Source organism: Electrophorus electricus, chromosome 10, assembly GCF_013358815.1.
Source record: "Electrophorus electricus isolate fEleEle1 chromosome 10, fEleEle1.pri, whole genome shotgun sequence".
NCBI classification, from domain to species: Eukaryota; Metazoa; Chordata; class Actinopteri; order Gymnotiformes; family Gymnotidae; genus Electrophorus; species Electrophorus electricus.
In genome coordinates this window covers 15216467-15229180 of record NC_049544.1, presented here as the reverse complement: position 1 = coordinate 15229180, position 12714 = coordinate 15216467, and the positions used below count along the sequence as shown (strand labels likewise).

Below are 12714 nucleotides of genomic sequence, written 5' to 3'. Positions count from 1 at the left end.
TACAATAAGTACTAAATTAGTCAGTCAATAAGGGAGCAGTGTCCGTTGTCCTTTAAATATTCTGCAAATAGATGGGTCTTCAGTCTGTGTTTGAAGACTGCAAGGGACTCTGCTGTCTGAACAGCAAGCGGGAGTTCATTCCACCATCTTGGAGCCAGGACTGAAAATAGTCTCGATGCTTGTCGTCCATGAGACCTGAAGCAAGGTATTTCAAGCCGAGCGGTACTTGAGGTTCGAAGTACTTGAGGTACGGCTTGGGCTTACTCGAGGTACGGATCGGGGTACGGACTGCCAGGTTGCCATGTTAGCTCTCACAAAATACACATTACAGTTTTAACCGAACCATTCAGCAGATCTACAGTACTTTTTTTAGAGCTATTAGCACATTGTTGCAAAGCCAAACCTAAGTTTGTGTGACTATAAACCTTCCATGGTCTTCCATAAAGACTTATTCTCACATTGATTTAAGATAGAATGTACAGTAAACATTACCCTTTCTTAATAACCTAAGATCATACTGATCTTATCTGGTCAAAATCCTAATTTAAATCAAAACCATAGACTACAGCAATGTTCTTACACCTAATCGGTCGGCTCTCATTCAGGTCAGAGGCAGACTGGAATTGTTATCATGAGTTAGCTAGGCCAAAGCAGACTCACAGAGAAGACCCAAGACCAACAAATTGGATTCAATTATCTGCAGGCCAGGATGAAGGGCATTCACAGGCACTGTCTGAAAGCTATAAACAATGTAGTTAGAGCATGCAACATGAAAATCTTGCAGTGGACGTCACGTGAGAGAGAGACAGAATATTCTTACCAATGTCTACAAGAAAGCTGACAAATATTGAAACTAAATGCAGGATATACAGAAGTAAACCATCATTTTCCATAGTCTTTTCCCACAAAACATCCCTGAAGATGTTTATGCTCTGGAGCTATCTGGTCGTCTTTTTTTTTTTTTTTCCCGTCCCGTGTGGAGTTTTCCACTTTATGGAAGAACCAGAGGAACACATTACAGACCGTCTGAGTAAACACATCATGCAGGGAGTAGTGTGTGTGTGTGTGTGTGTGTGTGTGTGTGTGTGCATGCGAGCTATAGATCATAATCCTAAATCAAGGTTGCTGGTGGCAGGAAGTGCTTTATCTTCAGCTGGAGCAGTGGGAGAGGTGTGCCCCCCCTTCTGTGAAGCTCTCTCACACACTCACACACCACGTGTCAGCAGCACTAACACTGCTAGCACTGCTATCACAAACGACGGCTGTTCAGGAACAAGAAGCACAAATAAGAAGCACTCCTTGTTACTTTTAAAGGCATAGTAGTGCTTTTAGTTCTTATTTCATCATGTTAATGTAAAGATTTTTCAGTACTGCTTTTAAATGCAAACGTTGTTACCTGAGCCAACAGGCTCTTGATTTGGATGCATTATTCATCACAACTCGAGTGTAAAGGGAAGAGTCCAGTCCGATTGTACATGTTTTCTAAAGGTCTTGGTATATTAGGCTAACTTATAGGTCATTTCAGAATATAATGATAATGCTGAAATGTTTTCAAATGTTTGGTTTCCTCTGGCTAATTGACTCACGACCTACTGAACTTCGGACAAATACAAATACAAATAATGCTGTCACATAATAGTTATGCTGGAAAATCCAAAATTACGCTGGAAATAGATGGGGCTAAAATAGTGTTCTGTTTCAAGAATATGCAAATACAAATGTACGTAGAATTCCTTCTTAATGGATATTCAGTTAATTTTGAGCCTGAGGCAAAAAAAAAAAGAAAGTGCTGATTCCACATCACTGACAATGTGTAGTGTTTTACAAGAGTAAGCAACACTGAAAGCTTATGTTTAAATTATTGACAAGCTATTAGCAAATTAGACCAACAAACCATGAGATTTTCCCCATTCCCCAGTCTTAGGACCATGCTTCAGACTTAGTACTCTTAGAAGACTGAAAAATCTCCAGAGTGCTGTTATCTTCTGCCATGTTTTTACTGACACAAGACTATGCTGCATGCTGCGTCTGCGTGCTTTTGTCTGGAAGACTGTTGCTTTGGTTGATGCTGGACATGATTCAACCTGGGAACTTCGGGATTCAGCTTAGGGAAGTTCTTACTTACTGATTCAAGGTTCCGGTACAATGTGTATTGGCAAAAAGCAGTTGTCAAATGATGGATGGAAAAAAAACAAAAAACAAAAAACATTGACATCATGTTGAATGTCTAAAGTGTTTCAGACCTCACAAAGCAGAGAGCTCATTTAGGCATAGGAGAGAGAAAGAGGCCTAGAGGTAATAGCATTTCCTTACACCAAACTCTCAGAATCAGTCCTGCTAGAGCACATCCTGAATGATCGCTCTCACTGAAATAACCATTCCCGCGATATTCCCGAGATAACCATTCGGTTGGCTTCAGAAGAAATAACTGTTTTTAAAGAGATGCTGTCCTATGAAACTAGAGGGTATGGGGCTTGGCTGTTTTCTTTTCCCATTGTACAAATGATAAAATGGCATTATGGACCTAAACAGAAATACTATTAATTATATAAAGGAGAGGCACTTATTTTTCAGTAATTTATTTATTTTAATTTTATTTAATGACATTTTTTATTTTAATGACAGATGATGACTGCTATATTTAGGGACAGGACTTATGAGGAACCAAAGTGAGCTGTGTGTGCTGAGCTGAGAAAGGTCACTCTCTCCGTACATCCCGTCAAACATCACTTATCCTAAAGGCTTCATACCAGGATTAGCCACGAAAGCCTGGGTGACCTTCCTGCTGAGCCATATTGCTCAGGTGGTTTTCATACGTAATCCTATTGGTTGACAAGTCATCTGTTAATAATTGTGTGTGGGACAGGATCAGGGTGTGGAACCTGAGATGTGTGTCCATCAAACTGTCAGTGTTCTGACAGATAACCTAATGCCAGTGCAGGATCCTGCAGACAATGTTATCAATCAACACAGGTTCTCACACAGTATCTATAGTGTTTGTGTGTGTGTGTGCGTGCGTGTGTGTGTGTGTGTGTGTGTGTGTGTGTGTGTGTGGAGGGGTGGGTGTTAGATAGAGAAAGAGCTCAAATAGGAAGATTGGTGGTGGAGTTATACATATACCATTGCAACACACACATACAAACACACACACACACACACACACACACACACACACACACACACACACACACACACACACACACACACACACACACACACACCACACACATATATACATACATATACATACATGGTTCATTGTTGCATTCAGGGCAGATGTGTGTAATTACCTGTATGAGACATTGTGTCCACATTAGTAAATATGATCTTAGGATGTCTTAAGTCTTAGTAAACATGAGGATGAGGTTAGGCTGTGGTAAAGGTGAGGCCAATTTTGAGGGACCCGGCCTCACGATAGTGCATGGCCAGCACCCTCCATAGAGCTCTCTATATGAGAGTTCCACCGAAGATCTGATGAGCCTCATGTTACCCTAATTACAGGATAGTCTTTTTGTTCTGGCAACAGATAGAAAAGATGCAAGGGAATGAGAGAGAGAGAGAGAGAGAGAGAGAGAGAGAGAGAGAGAGAGAGAGAGAGAGAGAGAGAGAGAGAGAGAGAGTCAGAAAGAGAGAGAAAGAAAAAGTAGAGAAATGTTTGTTAACAAGGGAAGAACAGTCCCTACACTTTATGAACTAGGTTGTTAGCGGTGAATATTGTTAGGTATATTGGCAATGTTTATTCAATCAGAGAGAGAGCAAATGGTTAGCAGTCAGGTTCTGAGTTTCAGTATACCTATGTCTTTCACTACACTTTAAAACCACATTGATGTTTACTTTAAACTCAGTCTTTAGAGCGTCAGCACTCTTCGGCCTCCCCTCATTTTCTTTCTGTCAAAGCTCAGCAGCTAATCATAAACAATCAGTTTGGGTGTGAGCGGAAGGTTGACTGGATTAGATTCAGAATTGTGACAAATAGCATCCATTCAAACTGCCATCCACACACATCTGCTGGGAGTCAAGCAGCATCAAAGTAAGTGTTACAGGTGACAGGTTTTTGTATATGTGTGTGTCTCACATCAGTAAAGTTGAAAATGTTTATGTGTGTGTTTATGTGAAACGTGTGCCAGCATGCTTACGCTCCCCTGTGGGCCTGTGGATGGTTTGTGGGCGATCTGTGTCCACTTAACCTGCTCCAGCAAAGGGTTCAACCCAGTCTGAGCCATGGCCATTACTTTAGCCTGTGCTCAGTAGACTGACATCACTGATCCTGCATCAGCTCAGATAGGTACTTTCAGACATAGGGCTGTGTTATTCTAGTCAGGTTCCAAGGCTCTGCACTCTCTTTTCACTAAGAGGTCGCCTTGTGATGCTTGTGGTAGAACAGGATGCATCTACATTCTTTCTCATTGTCTGTTCCACCACAAAACTGAATTCCGATTTGCCGATAGAAGTGATATGCTAAAACAATACCGCTGTCAATTCCTGGCACCAGATAATGCCATCAGAAGTCAGGGTTAATGCCATTTCTCAGTAAGCAGCGTGGTAAGTTAATGGATGTATCCACTACTGACTGCACAGAGTCAGTAGAGATAAAATCTAGAACTGTTTTGCCCTCTAGTGGTAAACTCTTGCACAGACTTTAATGTGTGAAGTAATATCTATATTATTTTGCAACCACTATTTCACTTTTGCATGGGTTGTCTTTGACAATGGTTTTCTTTGACAATGGCTGTTCTTTGGCAGGGGCACAGAATTACATTTATATAAGATTAACTTTGTCTCTACAAAGTCCAAAATCTTCAGCTCACAAACATCGAGTATACATGCCTCATCCACCTTCTTTCCTGCAATAATATAAACATTTGCTCCATTGCTAGATTATTCATCATGGCCTGGACAGTTTTTTTTTTTTATAGCTAAGAGTGATCTTGGAAAATGTCTACATAGCAGAAATGTTACCCAAAGATGCCAGCTAGGTCATAAGCCAGCCTGATAGAGAGGGCATTACATTGATGGATTTCGGTAATAAAAGGTCAAAACGTTCAGGACGTGACAAGGATTTTGTGACTGAGGAAATGCATGTGTCAGCATGAACAAGTAACTCAATGGTCTCAGGAGCAGCGAGAGAGATAAAGGTATTGATAAACTTGCATGGAATGTGCATTTACACATTGGAGCTTTTATTTCCATTTTTATGCTAATATTTCTTATCTTAAAAAATATTAAAACATTTTAAAAAATCATACATTATCCTTGTAAAGGGCTGCTACCTGAGTAACCTTACATCCTCCCACTAGAGAGCAGCATCTTACCTCCATATAGTAAAATGTGAAATTTATGCATAGCAAAACTAAAGAACAGTTCCCCACATATTTTCTGGACACAATATTTCTTACTTTGCTGGATAATCTGAACCATGTCTGCTCCTCTGGAATTGCTCTTACCCTGTCTTCTGGGATCAGAGCCCTGCTGTCTGTTCTGATGTTAAGATTGCTGCAAACGCCCCACTTAACACACACAGCATCTGTTACCTAAAACTTTTGTCGTTCTAACCAGCAAATCTAGTGAGCTATTCATTACAACAGTATCTCCAAGCAGTCATACTTGAATGAGTGAATATTTCTGCAGTAATAATATATTGGGCTAAAAAAAAACAAAACAACTGTCTAACAGCAAGAACAGCCTAACTGTCAGAACAGCAAGCCTGGAGGAGTATCCTAGACGTATTACTGTGCAGTGAAGAACAGTTTTAAACTAAGAAGAGACCTTGAATTTTTCTTAGGCTCAATTAAATTGTCTTTCAGTAAATTAAACCTAAATTAAACAAATCCGACACTTATTTCTCTTCTCAGAGAGATGTAAAGAATGGAATCCTTTCTGGATTTCTTTTTCATTAATCCTAATTCTATCCTATTGATAAAGGCAGGTTGCTTTATGAATGAAGCTGTAGTTTTTTCCTAGGATATTCAGATATTCAATATTCAAGTTTATAGCCTTGCAAATCCAGTGTCAACCCCATTAAATTTTAACCATGTTTAATGTTAAAGTTGTATTACTCGAGTTGTAATTACTCTACATATTAGAGTTGTATTACTCGAGACTCAAAATCACATATTGATTGTCTCAGTCTTGACACCTGCATGAATTTTTACTCAGTCTTGTCTCAGTCTCTTCCTAATAACTGAGATGATTATTAAGTATCTCATCCATAAAAAAAAAAAAATTGCTGGAGTAGTTGCTTTGATCAGGACACGACAACCATTTAGGACACCTTTTTACTCACTGATTATTTGGCACATTAAACTTCACATCAAACTTTCTGGATAAGAACGGCAGCATAATTTAAATATAAATGACCTTTTAATGACAAACACTTCTATGTCATGCATGTTTGTGAGCTGCAAATATCCCAGTATCGTGTTGAGGATTTTCATTTAACAAGCGGGAATGGTAACAGTAGAGATTAGCTCTCATTAGTTTTCCACAAATAGTTTTCTATTCTGTCAAAGTTTGAAGAGTTTGCAAAGAGTCATGTTATAATCATTGTATTTTTATTAATTTTTTTATTATTAAGTATCGCAGGTTACAGAATCTGTTCTTTATATCACTATAAATGTTTTCTGGTTAATACAACTCTTTTTTGTTTATTTATTTAACTCTGAGTGCAGACAACTCACTATGCACCTATGGAAAAAGAAATCAAAATGATTGCCCGCACACAAATATGCATGCACGCGCGCACACACACGCGCACACACGCTCACACACCACACACCACACACACACACCACACACGCACACGTGCACACACACGCACACACACACACGCAAATAATAATTAATTAAATAATTTAACCTCTCTTTTCCATCCTTTTATATTCAACCTTGCTTTTCTTTTTTTCCTTTCTGTATTGAGTGCCATCATGTTAAACATTTAGATGGTGTGGTAAGATATTGTGTCTGAACATTAACTAGAGATTACAGATTAGAGATGGCCATGAGTGTGCTGGGCTTTACAGTTTATGCAGTGTTCCAGACCCCAGGACAACCAGGACAGCAATGCGCCAATATGTGTGTGTTTGACTGCATATACATGGTTGGACTTATGAGTGTTTCACAGATTGAGAACTCAGCCTTAATCTTAAAGAGTGGATCAGTCTTTTTAAGTGGTGCACAATAAACCCAGGAAGCATAATGAATTGAAGTCAAATCCCTTCCTCCACAAAGAATATAATCCCTCACTGACATTGTTTTTTTTGTTGTTTGTTTGTTTGTGTGTGTGTGTGTGTGTGTGTGTGTTAGCGCATGCGCGCATGTCTGCATGCATCTGTATGTGTATATATAAGTGTTTATCAGATATTCTACTAGGGAGATTATGAATTTATCAGCACACTGTTTTTCAAAAAAACATTTTGCTTCTAGTACAGTTTTTGTTTCTTTCTGCTTCACCCTGTACAAACACTATGAAAGGGGTTCTACTAATCAGACACTCTGAATAGTCCCTAAAAGGTTATAAGTAGACTTTGTAAATGTTAGAGCTGTATTAGTTTAATCAGTTCTGTCACAATGGAAAAAACAAACAAACAAAAAAACAACTTCCCAGCTTGAGAAATACTGCTTAACCATAACTCACACAGGTAGCCTTGCTCACTATAAAGACACCAGTGATATATGTTTCCTCTGTTCTTGTTTTGTATGTTTAAACGTGGTCACTCTGTGTGTTGTTTATGACAGCTATTGTTTACACTCTTCTGAGTTGTCCTTATTTGAGGTGATTCTTAAAAAAAACATCAAGTAAAACAATGGGTTTTAGATACCTATATATTTTCAATATCTCAATGTTGGCTTTTTACATGTGGAAGACATTTTTGAAACATACAGTATTGTCAGCAGAAATGTCTGAGCCCATATATTGTTCAAGACTCCATACATATTTACAAGGAAATACTGAACATTTAAATTCAGATTAATGTTCTAGTTTACTAGATAGTATATCTGAATTTATCTGGTATCTTTTTCCTTTTTGTAACACCAACTACACTTTTAATGAAGAAGCCTAATGAATACAATCACATCATATAGTAATAACATAATATCCCCATATCTTGGTAAGAGTAAAACAAGCTATTACTCTTCTGTAAATAAGAGGTGCAGAGTGTAAGTATTATACGGTGGTAAAATACATTTTTTATCTGAGATTTTATTACATTTTACCATTTAGATAAGGAAGATCAAAGACATTCAATCACCCAGGCAGAATTCTGAAAGGCCTTGACATGAGTGTTAAGAACAAATTGTGACTGGATTGATGTAAGGCACCCATGCTTGCTCACAATACAATATAGTGTTTAGTATGCATGCATAGGAGGTTTGTTCCAAACTGCTTTCAAACTGCTACACACCACCCATGCTACACACTCAGCACTCAAACCAGATGGTGTTAGGTTTCCTGTAATCCATGTATCATACCCTCTGGTTCTTCCACAGCTGGGATTATATAATGGCTCAATCTCTGTTAGCCCCCTGTGTCTCTCTCCTGCTCTATCGCTCTCTCTATTAAAGAGAACAACTGTCAATCTGTCAGTCTTCTGAGAATATGTACTACCAGATATCATTCTTGTTTCTCCACATGCGGTAAGAGGGAGCAAGGCAGCTATTCTTTTACTTTAAATGCCATTTATACTGTGCCACTACAGGTTTGGAGGCTATAGTAATCTGTGTAGACTTTGTATGAACTTTGTATGAAATTACATTCAACATCTACAAGACTGAAAAAGTGGCAGACTGAGTGGATGAGAAGGGTTTAGCAAGGTGGGTACAAAAAAGAGAAGGTTTTGAGAAGGTTTACATACTCTGTAGTTCTCTATAAGATTATCATGGTTGCTGTTGCAATTCTTGTGGTAACAGTAAAATCCATCCAAGAGAATCTAGCTGCACAAAGTAATCAAAAGAAGAGTTCATTGAAGGCTATAGATTTGCTGTATGTGGTTATTGATTTTAGATTATATCCTACAAACTGAAGCATTGATATTGTGAATATAATATAGGTTGAAATGAGGTTTAATCTTGCATTTTAATGTTGCATATTCTCTCAAATGCATAAATACTCACTGGTCACTGTCTTTTTAGACTTTTTATTACTTACTATATGTAAAGGGTTGTTTAGCAACTGGTAGTTCAGTGGTTAAGGTACTTGACTTGTAAATGGAAGGTTGCTGGTTCAAGCACCACTACCAAGTTGCCACTGTCGGGCCCTTGAGCAAGGCCCTTAACCCTCAATTGCTCAAGCTGTCATAACTGTAAGTCACTGTGGATAAAAAGCATCAGCTCAATGCTGTAAATGTATGATTTTGTGTGTTAGTAAACAGGCTGAGCAGGCAGAGGCAGAGTCGGCAAAACCAGGGCTTTAATATATAAGTAAAGGGGCAATCCAAAAATGCAGAATAACAAGCAGCAGTCAAAAATAGAAAAAGCAAAAACCAGGCAATGCTTTAGCAAAACAGGGCAAACCTTAAAGCAGTAGATCAAAACAGGCAAGGAAACAATAACAGCTTTGTTCATACTTGCAAGTACTGACTGAGACTTCGCAACGAATATGAGACACAAAGTTGTTTCAGTACAAAGGGAATCAAACAGGGGACTTACAAATAGGCAGGACTAATTGACAGGAATTAGAATGAACAAGGTTGACATGAGGATCATGGAAAATGTAGTACATAGAAGTGATGACAGGTGTACTGGGAGGGGTGCATGTGAATTTTTTGGAGGAATGAAGACTGTGCAACCAATGCATGAAATCAGGAACATAATACATTTGCAGAATCTAGAATACTGACTTACTTACCCCTGACCAGAGTAGCTTCAGTGATTGTCCTGGACATGGAGCCCTTCTTACTACACTACAGTGGTCATCAGTTATGGCTGATAATGTTAATTGGTTGCGTAAAATATTTTATGATGAAATTAATATAGAAAATGGTATTTAAAAAAAAACTGTCCTCTAATTAACACTGCTCTCCCCAGGTGTGTGCTTCCCATGCATGGTGGATGTGGTGCCGGTAAAGAATGAAGATGGAGTGGTGATCATGTTCATCCTAAACTTCGAGGTCATGACTGATGACACACCGCACAACCCCGCCCTGCAACTCAACCACCGGCTGCCTCTCTCGTGGCGACCCATAAGTAAGTCTCCGTTCTTCTCCATTCTCACACTCACACATTTTATTTTTCACTGGCTCAATCACTGGCCCTATGTATTTACTAAGGCCGTTTCTTTCTCTATATGCGTCTTTCTCTCTCTTTCTTTTGCTGTCTCTGTCTCTCCTTCTCTCTCTCTCTCTCTCTCTCTCTCCCAATATCAGATCGATCATGGCGTCTCCGACTGCGTCTGCCTCTCCTGCAGTCCCACAGTGCCAGCCAGTCCTCTCTTCAGGAAGACCCTGAGACTGGCCGCGTCGTAGCCCTTCGTGGCACCGCCCCTCTCCCAGCCAGCAGCAGCCACGAGTCGCTGGCTCTGACTGAGCTCTTGTCCCTGAGAGAGCACGAGCAAGCACGGCCTGGCACTGCCACCACTGCTACCGCTGCCACAGAAACCCCCTCGTCCTCACTGTGGCTGGAGGACAGGCGCACCCTGCTGGGCAGTGATCTTACCTCCTCGTCCCCGGGCCCTCCGCCGGCCCCGGCGCTGCCACTGGGTCAGTCCTCTCCGCGGCCCCCCAGGCTGAACACGGAGGCCTCGGTGTCCAACTGCAGCCTGACGCCCAGCCGCTCACGAGAGAGCTTCCACAGCATGCGCCGCGCCTCTTCCGTGGACGACATCGAGGCCATGAGGCCCGAGTGGGAGCGCAAGCATGGCCCCCGAGTCTCCAGTAGCAGCACGGGTGAGCTGCTCAGGCATGATGCCCTGCGATTGGTCCTCAGGGTACACAATACAACACCAGGCAGGCAGGTCTGAGAGGAGAACTACTGAAGTGGCAAGACCTAAGTGCATCATATTAGGAGCTCATAAATTTCCTTTCAGTTTACTGCTTCATCTTGTCTGTAGTTGAGTGTGGCAGGTAATTATACAGAGAAACAGTATGTTTTGGACAGAGGTCCTTCATCAGCTGTGCAGGCAAAGCACACACACACACACACACACACACACACACACACACATACACACACACACACACACACACATACTGAAGGTTGCTAATTCAAGGTTGCCATTCTTGGGCCCCTGAGCAAGGCCCTTAACCCTCAATTGCTCAAGTTGTATTCAGTCATAATTGTAAGTAACTTTGGATAAAAGTGTCAGCTAAATGCCATAAATGTAAATTTAAAAAAAAATATATAGCATTGCATGCATTATTATTCTGTCAGTGGACCCGCCACACTGCCCTTTTACCCAGCCACACATTTTCACAGGTGCAGTGAACAACAAGTCCACGATCCTGAACTCTACCTCTGACTCAGACCTCATGCGATACCGTACCATCAGTAAGATCCCCCAGATCACTCTCAACTTTGTGGACTTCAAGCCGGACCCACTCATTGCACTTCCTCCTGGGGAGATAGACATCATTGCTCCATGCAAGCTCATGGACCGCACACACAATGTCACAGAGAAGGTCACGCAGGTAGGGCCGAGCGCTTTCTACTAATTGGGCCACTTTCCACAGGGAGTGTATTATTTTAAATTTTCATAGTGGACATTCTTTCTGATGGTTTGAAGACAAAGTTGCAAAATGCTTTTTTGGACTTTTTGTGTTTTATTTAAGTAGTGTAAAAATTAAGCTTATATTTTTAGATTTTGAAGGAAATTTGGGTAAGAAAGATTGCAATGAGTCACTGAGGTGCATTCAGTTTGGCATGCTGACTATGCCTGAAAATGTGCTGGTCTTGTTTTGGCAAGTTCTGCTATTTAGATCTTATGCAGATTTAGAGGTTCACAAGCCATCAGCATTCTGACTCCTACTTTTGACATTTGGCTTCACTGTGTACAGCTAAGGCTGATATGTATAGTGCCATATGTTTGTCATGTGTCTAATAGTCTGCACGCTTATATGGGCATTTAGCACCAAATGATCAGTTGGCTGTTCTGGGTATGAATCGCAGCAGATGCTTTAATGGCACATCTGTTTCTTTGGTGATTAACTCTTAGAATGGCAAGACTCCAGAACTCCTGTTTCATCACTTTGACGGCAGCAACAATGGTCCAGCAGTGCTAGCAGCAGGTGATCCTGGCTTTGGCAAAGCCTGAGTAAAGCAGTCTTTTCATTTGTTGTTGTTCATCTTCTTGGGTTAGATTGGCATCAACAGTTCTCTTTTCCAGATGCATGAGGATTATAAATGTGATAAAATGGCCAAGTGAGAAAATGCATTATTAATTTAAGACATGATTATTTTGAGTGTATAATGTGGAAAGTCTGGTTTGTTTTTTTAAATGCAACATGTTTGTTTTATCAGAGTTGCATTGTAGGGTCAGTTGTAGAACTTCTCACCCTCACACTGAAACACAACCTTACTGTACAGTCAAGTAGTGTACTGGGTGTACCCATGTTAAGCTAATGCACCTCCATGTCATGCGGCTGGCCTGGCCCTCTCAGCTGGGTGCACCCAGGTTAAGCACACACAGAGCAGATTTATATCATGTGCAATGCATCATGCCCCTGCCTGCTTGTGGTTTGTGATGTGACAGTCATGCGCCAGAAAGCTTTTTTGGGGGGGAAT

The 12714-nt window shown here is 40.6% G+C and overlaps 1 protein-coding gene across 1 annotated transcript in view; it reads left to right on the top strand.

Moving 5' to 3' along the window:
* Window positions 1-12714, top strand: part of kcnh2b (potassium voltage-gated channel, subfamily H (eag-related), member 2b) — a 146200-nt gene that overhangs the window by 69868 nt on the left and 63618 nt on the right. Inside the window, exons 3-5 of the mRNA XM_027002951.2 lie at window positions 10024-10182; window positions 10362-10880; window positions 11410-11621. Coding sequence (XP_026858752.1) covers window positions 10024-10182; window positions 10362-10880; window positions 11410-11621 — 890 coding nt within the window. The remainder of the gene's footprint in view (window positions 1-10023; window positions 10183-10361; window positions 10881-11409; window positions 11622-12714) is intronic.